At 40.4% G+C, this 14211-nt stretch overlaps 1 protein-coding gene across 2 annotated transcripts in view; it reads left to right on the forward strand.

Moving 5' to 3' along the window:
- The window catches only part of LOC132397406 (microtubule cross-linking factor 1), a 218807-nt gene that overhangs the window by 159001 nt on the left and 45595 nt on the right, over nt 1-14211 (forward strand). For both annotated transcript variants that reach the window (XM_059976138.1, XM_059976146.1), the window contains exons 10-11: nt 3612-3779; nt 6627-6881. In XM_059976138.1, coding sequence (XP_059832121.1) covers nt 3612-3779; nt 6627-6881 — 423 coding nt within the window. The remainder of the gene's footprint in view (nt 1-3611; nt 3780-6626; nt 6882-14211) is intronic.

The raw sequence follows: 14211 nt of genomic DNA on the forward strand, positions 1-14211 counted from the left end.
ATTGCCAAAGTGAGAGGTTGAAGATGTTCAATTAATGTTCCTTTCATGGCACTAGGTTAGCAGCTGAGTCCCAGTGTAGAGATTTGAGCATCGTATTTCAGGTTGACTCCCAAAAACGCGTTGCACTGTCAGCCAAGCCATTATCACACAAGACATTAAACTGAGTCTCTGCCTACTCTTTTAGCCATGCCCATCTAAGTTAATTCCATTTGTCTGCATTTGGCTCATTAAACCTTCCCAATCCAAGTATCTGTCCAAATGTCATAGAGTTCGGATATCGGTTGCATAGACTTGCACTTTTCCCTCCATAGATGCTGCTTAACCTGGTGAATTCAGCAAACGTTTTGTTTTAATTCAAGAGTCTAGCATACGCAGTCTCCCTTGTCATGTTTGTTGACTTCATTTTGTTTCTGCACATAAAGAAAAAATAATTTGCAATGATTAGTATTTTCCATTGGTAAGTTGACCCATGAAATTAGAAAAGTGTTATTATTTGTACTAATTTATCTTGTAACTACCAACACCAGAAACGAGATGTGTTCATGTAGTTCATTGACTTTTGCAAAATTCCCTCACATTTTCAAATACAGTGGTCATTGTACATAACAATAATTGATGATATGTAAAGCATTGTTATGCAAATCTGATAAATTAATTTATATGCTCCACATGGACTTGTCAATTGATGTAGTGTTGTCACACACATTGAGGTACAGTGAAAAATCTTTCTTGCGCACTGTCCATATAGATCAATTCATTACACAATGCATTGAGGGGAGTACAAGGTAAAGCAATAACAGAATGCTGAATAAAATGTTTACAGAACACAGAAAGCGAAGTGCACATAGACAGGGTGCAAGGTCACAAAAAGGTAGATTGTGAGGTCAAGAGACCATCTTATCATCTCAGGGAAGCATTCAGTGGTCTTCTAACAGTACGTGCTTTCAGGAGGGGGGAGAAGAGAGAATGTCTGGGATGGGTGGGACCTTTGGCTGTGCTAGCTACTTTACAGAGGCATAGTCAGTCCATGTAGGGCAGGATGGGTTCTGTGAAGTGCTGAACTCTCTACAATTTCTTGCAGTCGTGGGCAGAGCCCAGATAGTTTTCTTTCTATGATGCATCGATTTAAAAATTGGTGAGGGTCAAAGGAGACATGCCAAATTTCTTTGGCCTGTTGAGGAAGTAGAGGCACTGCTAAGATTTCTTGAGTCTTGCATCAACATGGTTATAGCTTAGAGTGTTTTGAGGTTTCTTTCTTATGTTCCACTTTATACCTGACTCATACTGAATAGTATTGTTTCTATGGAGATGAACAATCCTCCATTACCTCATCATTCTTCATAAACAAGAATGGGTCAGCGAGTTTGAATCTGGAAGACATCAGAGCCAAATGTGACTCTGTTCTGTGCACACATATTCATCCTCTGCTAGTCAATGAGCTATGCCTGGTGCAGGAGTCCAGGCAATCTTCTTTTCTATTGTCTACCTTCTCCAGCTTTAATACCCTGATACGAATTGTAGTTTATATATATTTGATTATTCTGGTATCAGAAGACATTTCTCTGACCAGTAGCTTAGCTAGGAAGGTTCTGGTTATGTGCAAATTGTTACCCCTAAAGTTGGCGCCCACCCCCATCTAAATTTGAGAGTTGCTTCATCAAACAGCATTTCAATGCTTCAATGCATTTTTTTCAAAGTTATATCAAAATTTGATAATTTACGTATATAAACACTATATTGAAGGAGGTAAGCAGTTAAGTTCAGGCTTTTGCATCAGCTTTTGCATCACATTCAGTTATTAGATTCAAAAGAATCCTCTTTAACATCGGGGAAAAATCACTTACACTGTTGTACAAGAGAAACAGTTCAATTTTAACATGTAAGAATGAGGATTGACTTAACATCCTCTCTTCAAGAGAAAAAAATTATTTGAAGTTCCCACAACAGACTCTGGTGCCATGATCCCAGTTGGATATCGGAGATTGAACAAAAATAGATATGGGTATAGCAGTGTCTGAGGTCATATAACCCGCCCTTTAACATAGAACCATAGAACACTACAGCACAGTACAGGCCCTTCAGCCCTCCATGTTGTGCCGACCCAGATAATGCTTAAAAAAAAAGTACTAAACCCACACTACCCCATAACCCTCCATTTTTTTTTCATCCATGTGCCTGTCCAGGAGGCTTTTAAATACCCCTAATGTTTTAGCCTCCACCACCATCCCTGGCAAGTCATTCCAGGCACTCACAACCCTCTGTGTAAAAAAACTTACCCCTGATGTCTCCCCTAAACTTCCCTCCCTTAATTTTGTACCTATGCCCTCTGGTGTTTGCTGTTGGTGCCCTGGGAAACAGGTACTGACTATACACCCTATCTATGCTTCTCATAATCTTGTAGACCTCTATCAAGTCCCCTCTCATTCTTCTACGCTCCAAAGAGAAAAGTCCCAGCTCTGCTGACCTTGCTTCATATGACTTGTTCTCCAAACCAGGCAACATCCTGGTAAATTTCCTCTGCGCTCTCTCCATAGCTTCCACATCCTTCCTATAATGAAGTCACCAGAATTGAACACAATACTCTAAGTGCAGTCTTACCAGAGATTTGTAGAGTTGCAACATGACCTCTCTACTCTTGAACTCAATCCCGCGTTAATGAAGCCTAGCATCCCATAGGCCTTCTTAACTACCCTATCAACCTGTGCAGTGACCTTGAAGGATGTATGGATTTGAACCCCAAGATCCCTTTGTTCATCCACACTCTTAAGTAACTGACCATTAATCCTGTACTCAGTCTTGTCCTTCCAAAATGCATCACTTCACACTTGTCTGGATTGGACTCCATCTGCCATTTTTTTGCCTAACTCTGCAGTCTGTCGGCTCTTAAACCCAAGGAAAGAACCAAGAAATTAATTTAAAGTCTAGATAAGTATGTTATTCTTGCTTTGTCTTTCTGTAACCCATTTTAGTCCTGCAATTTCCAGAGATTTCTGTGCTATCACCATTCTGACTTCCAGGGGCAATTTTAATTGCCCTACAGTAGGCCATTATAACCACACCTGCCCTGCCTTCATTTTCTAGAATTCCCTGAACTTCTCTGTCCCTTAGATATGTTTTCTCCTTTGAATCCCAGTAAAACCTATTTCTGTAGCTAAGCTTTTGCTCAACTGCAGCAAAATTTCTTTGTGTGATTTGTTTTTAAATTTTGGGTTACTGACATTACTATGAGTGTCTTGCTGCATTTTCCTCTACTAAAGGTGTTTTTGATCTGTTAAAGAGGAGTGAGCAGGGACTTGTATATTTCAGAAACACTGGTTTGGACAAGTTGCACTGAATCTTAGATATAATTATTCAGTCAGGTCAAAAATAGGCTATTTGGCCCCTCAAGGCTTTGCCTACTCTGCAGAGAACAATCCATTTTCCCCATCTGATGCAGTTTACTCCCAGACAAATATTTATCATTCTCTTTGGGAACTTGCAATTGACACCACATTTCAAGTAGTTCATTTTGTGTCAGAACTACCACTGTGCAAGTAAGCTTTTCCTCACGCCACTCATAAATATCTTGCCAAAAACTGCAAAATTTTTATATAAGTTTCTCCCTTCCACAGGCCAGAGAAAACCGAAGGATCCTAATTGCTCTGAAGTCCATTTTGGAAGAGTTTGGTGCTGAGCTTGGGGAGGAGGAGAAACGTCGCCATGAGTTGCAGCAACAGTACGTAAATGAAAAAGCTGCCTGGGAAATGGAATACACGGAGCAAAAATGTCAGCTGGCCCAGGTAGATGGCAATCTTCACATGGATCAGTATGTCAGCTATGATGGGAAATCTTGATTAAGATTGGTTTCGTTTACTTTTCACTTTGAGTGGCTTTTTAGAGTCAGTTATATGGTATATTCCCTGAAAATTAAGATATACTAAATTATAGTTAAAATGTACTACAGCTTTGAGAAATTTTTAAAAACCATCACATCTTTGAAACTACGTTCCAGAGAAATGTTAGAGGAGCCATTTTCATTATCCCTGTTGAACATGCCTTTTGGACTTTGAAGGAGTAGAGTTGTAAAACTAAACGTCCATCATAGTTTCAGCCCAGATTCTTCTCTTTGAATCAATTACAACTCTTTCACCAGAGGTATGGTTATATATTCAGCAGTGTGTAACCCTAACGGATTACTTCCTTATTCACTTAGTACTCTAATCTGGTTGACCAAAATTTTTAAAAGTTAATGGAAGTGATAGCCATTACAAGTCTTCAGATATGTAGATCAGATGGAAAGACCTCATCAGAACCCAACTGCAAGTTTTACATGGGACCTGACTGAATTTTTCAATCCCACCAATCTACTAACCACCTTGAAAGGTGGAAGAGATTTGGCTGTACTTTTTAATAATTCTATTTATGAGCCCAGAAGAGCAAACTTGTTCCTGTAAGTCACACTTGGGACCTACAGTAACAGGCTCACCTGCTTTGGATTCTCCTTTCCATGGCCATTTTTACCTGGAATTTGCCAGCAGTTTGTGAGTTCTGCCTGGTCAATAAATGTGTTCAGCAGTTCAAATGATCACTCCCCGGATAACTCACTAGTCAGCAGCCTCGCCCAGGAATAAAACTGAACACTAATTATCGTTCCTTCATGGATATGGTTTAATTTTCCTATATGTCGTTAAACTGAGCAGCTTGCAAGGCACCTTCAGAGGACATACCATATTGAGAAGGGGACTTATTTCCCCAAGAAGTATTGGTGAATCATTGTTTACTACAATTTACTACTACAATAGAAATTTATCTTTTCTGACAGCAGCAGATTTATTTTGTTGTTGGGATTGTTTCATTAATGGAATATGAACTGCTGTCAGATTGAAGTTCAAGTTTAATTCTCATTCAACCACACACATTAATACAGCCAAACGAAACAGGTGCAAAACACAGAAACAACAGTCACACACAGCACATTTTTACCAAAATCTGATAAATTCTCTCATCCTGCATCCAACTGTATTAAAAGTGGGAACCAAGGAAATAGTGAAAACATTGTTTGTCTTTTCCAAAATTCTATAGATTATGGAACATTTCTTCCAAAAGGATGAGCAAAAAGTGGAAGAGCCAACTGTTAGGTTTAAAAAAAACTAGATTGTTATGAAGGATATAACTTTGAAAAAATAAAGAGGAACAGACAAAGTTAACAAGGGTTTATGAAAAGGGAAGTTACATCTAACAAAACCACTGAAATTTTTCAAGGATGTAACTAGTAAATGGATAAAGGGGAACTATTGGGTGTGGTGTTTCTGGATTTTCATAACTTTAATAAAGGCCCACATAGGAGATTAGAGTGCAAGGTACATATGTATACCTGCATGGATTGAAACTTGGCTAACAGACAAGAAACAATGTAGGAAACAATAGGGCTTTCTCAGAATGACAGACGACTTGTCAGATACTTAAAGCATCAGTGCCAGCCTCCAGTCATTTACAATATATATCAATGATTTGAACGAGGGAATCAAATGTAATTCTTCTAAATTTGACAATACAAATCTGGATGGAATTGTGAGAATGATGAGGTGAGGCTTTGAGAAATTGCATGAGTGAATGACTAGATTACTTCAGTTACTTCTGAAGTTACTTCAGAAGGACAATCAAACAAGTTGTAACCACAAGAGATTCTGCAGTTGCTGGAATTTCAAAGCTACACACACAAAATGCTGGAGGAACTCAGCAGATCAGGCAGCATCTATGGAGAGGAATTAACAGTTGAAATTTCGGGCTGAGACCCGTCATCAGAACTGTAAAGGAAGGGAGGAGAAGTTGGAATCAAAAAGCTGATATTGTTTAGATGATGAGGTATTGGGGTTACCTTGTATACCACTAAAAGCAAACTTGCAGGTGAATGAAGCTTAAGATGGCAAATGGTATATTGGTCTTTATTGCAAGAGGTTTTGAAAACAAAAGGAAGAATATCTTATTATACAATTATTCCAGGCCTTTATGTGACCACATTATGTGCAGTTTTGATGATCTTATATCAGAAAGTTTGAGGGAATGAGGCAAAGGCTTCACAAGACTGACTCCAGGGATGGTGGGACTGTTGTATGAGGAAACTAGGCTCTATTCACTAAAGCAGAAAAATGGCAAGGATCTCTTTGAAAAGTACAAAATTCCAACAGGACTTGTCATGCTGTATTCGAAGGAGAGATTGGCTGAGGCAACTAGAATGGGGAATTAAACTCAAAGTATGGGGTAAAATATTTAGGACTGAAATGAAGAGAACTTTCTTTGTTCAGAGGGTGCTGAACATGTAGAATTGTCTACCTTTAGAAGGCTGTGGAGGCCGCATCATACTTAAGAAAGAAGTAGATAGATTTGTAGACACAAAAAGCATCAGATTCTATGGGGATAGAGTGAGAACATGATATTAAGATAATCGATCAACTATGATCATATTGAAATGTGGAGCAGCTTCAAAGGGCCAAATAGACTACTCCTATTCCTATTTACTTTGTTTCTAAATTTCTGGTAAAACTAGGCACATTAGTTTTATTGAATTTCTTGTCAGATTTGAAGAAGTGTTTCAGTGCTTACCAATGTTACTTGCAGAATCTGAAATCTGCACTTTCATGTAACAGTTTGAAAACAAGATCGGGAAACAGTCTTCCAGCAAGAAGGGCTCCAGTGATCCCAAAGACCTGTTCACGCGGGAGCGAGAGGAGCACCGGAAGCTGCTGGCGGACAGTCACAATCAGGTCATGGATCTGCACTGGCAGCTGCAGCAGTCTGAGAAGAAGTGGAAGCGAGAGAAAAAAGAACTGCTGGAGAAGTTTGACCAAGAGGAGCGAGAGTGGAAAAGACAGACTAAGGAACTGCAGAACAAGCTGGAACAGGTAGGTAATGTCAAGTAGCATGTGGAGAGGCAGGGAGGAGAAGCGGAAATCATGCTGTACAGATGCATGGACCCATAGCTGAAGAATATTAATGTTACACTGAAGGAGACTGCATTGGCTCCCGAAGACTGGCATGTTCATTGGGGCAGTTCAAGGTGGATTAGTGCATGTCTTTTTGCATGGAGAATGGAGGGCAATAGCATATATCATGGAATTACAGAATGGTTACAGCACAGAAGGCAATTAATCTGCCTTTTCAGTTCATACGAGCTCCATGTTAGAACAATCAACTGGTGTCATCTCCTGCCCTCATTCTGTAGTTTTCAAATTTCTTCTTATAAAAGTCTAGCATAGCAGCGACGTGTAGAGGAGTGGGGGAAATTCATATTCAAATTGTCTTGAGTACATTCCTGGCCAGTAAATATTGTCATTTAAAGTAAAATTCAATAGGTATATGGACAGGAAAGAAATGGAGGGTTATGGGCTGAGTGCAGGTCGGTGGGACTAGGTGAGAGTTAAGCGTTCAACACGGATTGGAAGGGGCGATATGGTTATAAATCAGAAGTGGCTGTAAACAAAGACAGATAAACAATATGTAGATGAAAGCGGCAAAAATAAACTGGGGATAGAAGTTAACAAGAAACCAGATGATTTCCAGAGCACCATATGCTGTGGGAGCATGTGTCTAACATTTGGCTCATACCTGTTGGATTTGCAAATGTAACTATCACATGGAGGTCACAAAACAAATCTAAAGTAACATCCAACACCCCAACATCCCTCTCCCCGTAAACATGGTCCACACATGTGCACACACACACCAATATAAAGTGCATTCATATCAAGGCTGGGCTTATCATTTTTAAAGCTAAAATGGAAACACAAACTGTGTAAAACTAATATAAAACCACAGAATCTTTGGTCTTTAATTTATGGACAGTATTTTGCTCAAATTGCAACGTGTAGGTTAAGAATGGATGATTCATCTCCAATAAGGGCAGGAATTCTGAAACTCTGCAGATGATGAAGGTCACTGAAATGTTAATCAAGCATTTCCCTTGTCAGTTACTGACTAACCTGGAGATTGTCTACAATAATTCTGCATTTACATTTTTAATTTGAAATTTGACTCATCTTAAGATCTTTAGAGACTAAATCTTTGGAGCTAATAGATTCCTGAAAATTGGTAATTTTGGGCATATTAAGCAGTGAATTTGTGCTGGGGGCAGAAATATGAAGATGCAGAGGCAGGTTCGATTGTCAGCTAGGAATGTGAAAAATCTTGGTTTTCAGAGACTCAGCATTGCTTTAGAATGTGCCTGGAAACATCTGTGAATGCCTGTTCTCACATTTGTGAAAGTATTATAAAAACCTCTAGAAGCACAATGCCCTTCCTTTAAAGATTTTTTTAAAGAGCTATTGATGAATAATACAATGAAGTTTTCTGGTTTCCAGTATCGGTTTTGCATTGTCTAGAAATGGAACAATGTTGTACAGTCACTCCACAGTCAACTTCCTGTTTTATTAGTCTTTGAGGAGGAAATAATATCGCCTGTGCATCAGTACTTTGCAAATCTCTTTTCAATAAACAGTTATAATATATTTTGACTGGCTCCTCTTCTTACCATCCGGAGCTACTGACAGCTGGGAGACTGAGGAAAGCCAATTATTTTTACTAAAGGGGATTATACTTATATAGTTGGGGGAAGGGATTATTTCCAAGGATAACTGAACAGTAGATGAAGAATAAAGTGATCTTCCTTCATGAAACAATCAGCAATTTATGAAGCTCCTTAACCCTAGCATATTGCAGTCTGTTATTGTGTTGTGCCAGAACCCTGTGCCACAAGGCAGAGTCTCATGGGATGCTTTTCAGAGTTGGTTGTCAATTGATGTTTGCCATGTTTAACTGTGTTACAGCCCATCCTCTGAACAGCTGGGAGTTGTTCAGAGCAGTGTAATGGTGTAGCTGGTCCACTGAGGGTTGAAACTCTATGTCAGTTTCCTCTACTGTTTGTTGTTTGCTTCAGTTCACATGTTAAGAGTTGGGCAGAAGTTGGACATGGTTAGCCTTGCATCTGCTGCTTGAAGTCCATGCTTGCTGTGATAATGAGAAGCTCACTTGAATACTTAATTAAATTAATTCACGTAACTTCTATATTTCTGTCAAGAGGTTTCTGCTTGCAGTCTTGATGTTTTACGTGGTACTGTTAGTACATTGCTTTCTGCCAAGTTGAGCCATCACAAAGCAGCAACAATGTGGGCGGAATTGCTCCATTCTTCTCAGCCATTCCCTCCAGAATTTTGGTCTTTTACAGAAGACAAAAGCATAAATAAGCATATGTCTGAGCAATGAAAGGTGGGCTTCGTCTAATACCGCTGATCTTTCTATATGCAAACTCTTGGCAATCCCATTTTGTTTAGGGGCACACTGTAAATGAGATATAAGCTCCCTGTTTAGGTACAGAGAATAGGAACAATTCCCTAATGTACTTTTTGAGAACAAAGATAAGGCTTGATTTAAAATAAAGGTTTCCTTTTACCCTTTAAATTGGTTCCATGCCTCTCATTTGGACACTTGCTTCGACTAGTCTAAAGCTAGTCTAAATCAGTGCTTGCACGTCCCATCAACAATACTGATAAAATATGTAACATACTCTGTTGTAGTTTGCAGAAGTGAAAGTAGAGCTCTCTTGCAAGCTGCTCAGTTTAAATACGTGACTGGTGTAAAATTAGTGAAGGAATGGGATAAAGTGGGAGGAAAGGTGGGGAGGCTGCAACTGGTATGAAATGCTTACTTCCTAGTGCTTCACACATTGCATACGAGCAACAACTGTTTGTAATAATCTTGCCTTTGGCTCAGAAAATGCCAGGTTCTATGGAGAATTGATGACGAAAGTCTTGGTCTCCAGAGGTGCGACCTTGGGGCCATTTGGTCTATTGAATCTGCTCCGCCATTTCATCATGGCTGATCCAGTTTTCCTCTCAACCCCAGTCTCTTGCCTTCTCCCCTTAACCCTTCATGCCCTGACTAATCAAGAACCTATCAACCTCTGCCTTAAATAAACGTAAAGACTTGGCCTCCACAGCTGCTTGTGGCAAAGAATTCCACAGACTCATGACTCTCTTGCTCAAGAAATTCTTCCTCATCTCGGTTCTAAAAGGACACCCCTCTATTCTGAGGTTGTGTCCTCTGGTCTTACTCTCTCCCACCATAGGAAACACCCTCTCCACATCCACTTGATATGACAAGCCACTCAATCCTAGAATAATTCTGGAGAACCTCCTTTGTAACCTTTCCAGATTCAGCATGTCCTTTCTAAGGGGCCCAAACCTGCCCACACTACTCCAAGTGAGGCCTCACTAGTGCTTTATAAAGTCTCAGCATTACATCCTTGAATATAAAAACCTTCCTCACCACAGACTCATCATCATGTGCCATACTCTGCCAGAGCCTCAGCATCCACCTTCTTCCACTGTGATCTGTCAGCAGTCAAACCTCTTGCATCTCTGGCAGTGAGGCTGGTCCACTTCTTGATGTTGTCGATACAGGTTGTCCTTTGTCTGCCTCGGGAGCAGCTTCCTTCTACTCTGCCTTCAAGCACAGTGCATTCCAGTGTGTCATCAGTTCTTGAGATGTGTCCAAAATAGCAAAGTTTCCTTTGGATAACGGTTTCCAGGGCTATTGGTTTCGTGCCAATCTTTTCTAGGATGAAATTGTTGTATCTCCTTTCAATGTATAATACCCTGAGGATCCATCTGTATGTCCACCTCTCAAATGCTGTCAACTTCTTTTCATCAGCTGCTTTTAGGGTCCATATTTCACAGCCATAAAGGGCTACTGGCCAGGCCAGACTCTTGAGGAGGCGTATCTCGGTGTCAGTGCTCACAGATCTATCTTTCCAGATGTTCCAGAGTTTGGTAGTGCTTGTGTGTGCCATTGCTAGCCTTCGACTAATTTCTTTGCTGCATTCATTTGTGTCATTTAGTTCTACACCAAAGTATATAAAGGAGGACACTTGTTCGATCTTACCGTTTCTGATGTAGATATCACCTTGAATTGCAGTTTTGCTTATCACCATAACTTTGGTCTTTTTGCCATTTATCAGCAATCCAAATTCAGCAGAGACTTTTGCAACATTATTGAGTAATGCTTGTAGATCTTCTTTTGTTGTGGCTAGCAGGGCTGTGTCATCTGCGTATCTGTAGTTACTGATAGTTCTTCCTCCTATTTTAATGCCAGTATTGTCTGAAATTGCCAGTCTCATGATCATCTCAGTGTAGATGTTAAAAAGGTGTGGAGAAAGAATGTAGTACCACAGACGCAGCCTGCAAATTAATCTTTTGGGAATACTGAACAAGGATTCCCAAGTCCCTTTGCACTTCAGTTTTTCGTATTTTCTCTCAACTTACAAAATAGTCTTTAAAAAGTTTATTTCTTTCCGAAATGCGTGACCCTACACTTTACAACAGTCAATTCTTTGCCCATTCTCCTGCTCTAAGTCCTTCTGTAGCCTCTCTACTTCCTCAAAACTACCTGCACCTCCAGCTATCTTCATATTGTCTGCAAACTTTGCAACAAAGCCATCAATTCCATCATCCAAATCATTGACATATAATGTTAAAAGAAACAGTCCCAACCCAGACCCCTGTGGAACACCACTAGACACCAGCAGCCAACCGGAAAAGTCTCCCTTTATTCCCACTCTTTTCTTCCTGCCAATCAGCCAATGCTTTATCCATGCTAGAATCTTTTCTGTAATACCATGGGCTTGAAACTTGTTAAGCAGCCTCATCTGTGGCACCTTGTCAAAGGCCTTCTGAAAATCCAAGTGCGCAACAGCAACCAATTATTCTGTTTGTTATTTCTTCAATGAATTCCAACAGGTTGTCACTCAAGATTTTCCCTTGAGGAAACCATGCTGACAACAGCCTATTTTATCATCTGTCTCCGGGTACCCTGAGATCTCATCCTTAATAAGCTACTCCAACATCTTCCCACTTGTGGTGTTTCTTCTGCCTCTCTCCCTTCTTGACATTTGCAATTTTCCAACCTTCCAGAACCATTCCAGAATCTAGTGATCCTTGAAAGATCATTACTAATGCCTCCACAATCTTTTCAGCCATCTCTTTCAGAACCCCGTTGTGTACACCATCTGATCCAGGTGACTTATCTTAAGAACTTTCAGTTTCCCAAGAAGCTTCTCTCTAGTTATGGTAACTTAACACACTTCATGACCCCTGATATCTGGAACTTCTACCATTCTGCGAGAGTCTTCCACAGTGAAGACTGATGCAAAATACTTAATCGGTTCATCCATCATTTCATTGTCACCCGTTACTACCTCTCCAGCATCATTTTCCTGCAATCTGATAGCGACTCTCACCGCTCTTTTACACTTTAAGTATCTGAAGAAATTTTTGATATCCTCTTTAATACTATTGGCTGGTTTACTTTCGTATTCCATCTTACCTTCTTATTGACTTTTTAAGTTGCCTTGTGTTGGTTTTTAAAAGCTTCCCAATCCTTTAAATTCCCACTAAATTTTGCTCTATTATATGTCCTCTCTTTGGCTTTTGTATTGGCTATAATTACTCTTGTTAGCCACGGTTTTGTCATCTTTCCTTTAGAATACTTCTTCCGATTTATTTTCAGAAATGCAAGCCATTGCTGTTTTGCCATCATCCCTGCCAGTGTTCTTTTCCAATCAATTCTGGCCAACTCCTTTCTCATGCCTCTGTAGTTCCTTTTACTCCACTTTTACTCCACTTTTACTCCATGTAATACTGATACATCTGATATTAACTTCTGCTTCTCAAATTTTAGGGTAAATTCATCATTTTATGATCATTTTCCCCTAATGGCTCTTTTACCTTTAGCTCAGTAATCAATTCTCATTCAGTGCACAACACCCAATCCAGAATTGCTGATCCCCTCATGATTTCAACCATGAGCTGTTCTAAAAAACCAACTCGTAGGCACTCTAGAAATTCATGGCTATTGTAACATTGCCCTATCGGCATGAATTTTCTGTTCCTCATTGTAATTTGTAGGCCACATCCTTACTACTGTTTGGGGCTCTGCATGCAACTCCCATCTGGGTCTTTTTTACCCTTGCAGTTCCTTGGTTCTATCCACAATGTTTCAACGTCTTCCAACTCTATGTCACCTCTTTCTAATGCTTTGATTTCTTTTATTACCAACAAAGCAACACTGCATCCTCTGACTTCCTGCCTTTCCTTTCGATACAATTTGTATCCTTGGACATTGGGCTCCGAACTATAATCTTCTTTCAGCCATGATTCAGTGAAGCTTACAACATCATACCTGCCAATCTGCAGCTGTGCTGCAAGTTCATCTAACTTATTCTGTATACTGCAAGCATTCAAATGTAACACCTTAAGTCCTGTATTCACCTGGTGACTGCAATTTTGTCACATCAACAGCCTCTCTTCACTACACATTGCTTCTGTTTGTAATCCAGCTGCTCCGTTTTCAGCACAATTATCTGCCTTCCCTATGATATTCCTTGCATTGAAATATAGGCAGCTCAGAACACTAATTACACCATACTCAACCTTTTGATTCCTGGCTTTGTCTGAGGTCTTACCAACATCTGGCTCTACAACCTCTCCACTAACTTCTACCACTCTGGTTCCCATTCCCCAGCAACTTTAGTTGAAACCCCACCGTGCAGCATTAACAAACCTTCCCACTAGGATATTAGTTCCCCTTCAGTTCAGGTGCAAACCATCCCTTCTGTACAGGTCCCACCTTCCCAATGATACAAAAATCTTATGCCTTCCCTCCTACACCAACTCCTTAGCTATGTGTTGAACTGTATAATCTTCCTAGTTCTGGCCTCACTTGCACGTAGCATGGGCAGCAATCCTGAGATCACAGCCCTGGAGATCTTACCCTTTAACTTAGCACCCAACTCCCTGAACTCCCTATGCAGAACCCCATCATTCAACCTACCCATGTTATTGGTGCCTACATGGACCACGACTTCTGGCTATTCACCCTCCCACTTAAGAATGCTGAGGACTTCATCCAAAATATCCTGGACCCTGACACCTGGTCGACAACGTACCCTGCGGGAATCATGCTCTCGCCCACAGATTCTCCTGTCCATTCCCCTAAGTAACAAATCCACTATTCACCACAGCGTGCCTTTTCTCCCCTCTTCCCTCCTCAGTCACAGAATCAGTGCCAGAGACCCGACCACTGTGACTTTCCTCTGTTAGATCATCCCCCCTGACAAGCTGATGACAGAAAGGTTGGGGGTGTTCTGGATAGTATGGAGGGTTGTCAGAAGTTACAGTGAGA

The sequence above is a fragment of the Hypanus sabinus genome, chromosome 1 (genome assembly GCF_030144855.1).
Source record: "Hypanus sabinus isolate sHypSab1 chromosome 1, sHypSab1.hap1, whole genome shotgun sequence".
Taxonomy (NCBI): domain Eukaryota; kingdom Metazoa; phylum Chordata; class Chondrichthyes; order Myliobatiformes; family Dasyatidae; genus Hypanus; species Hypanus sabinus.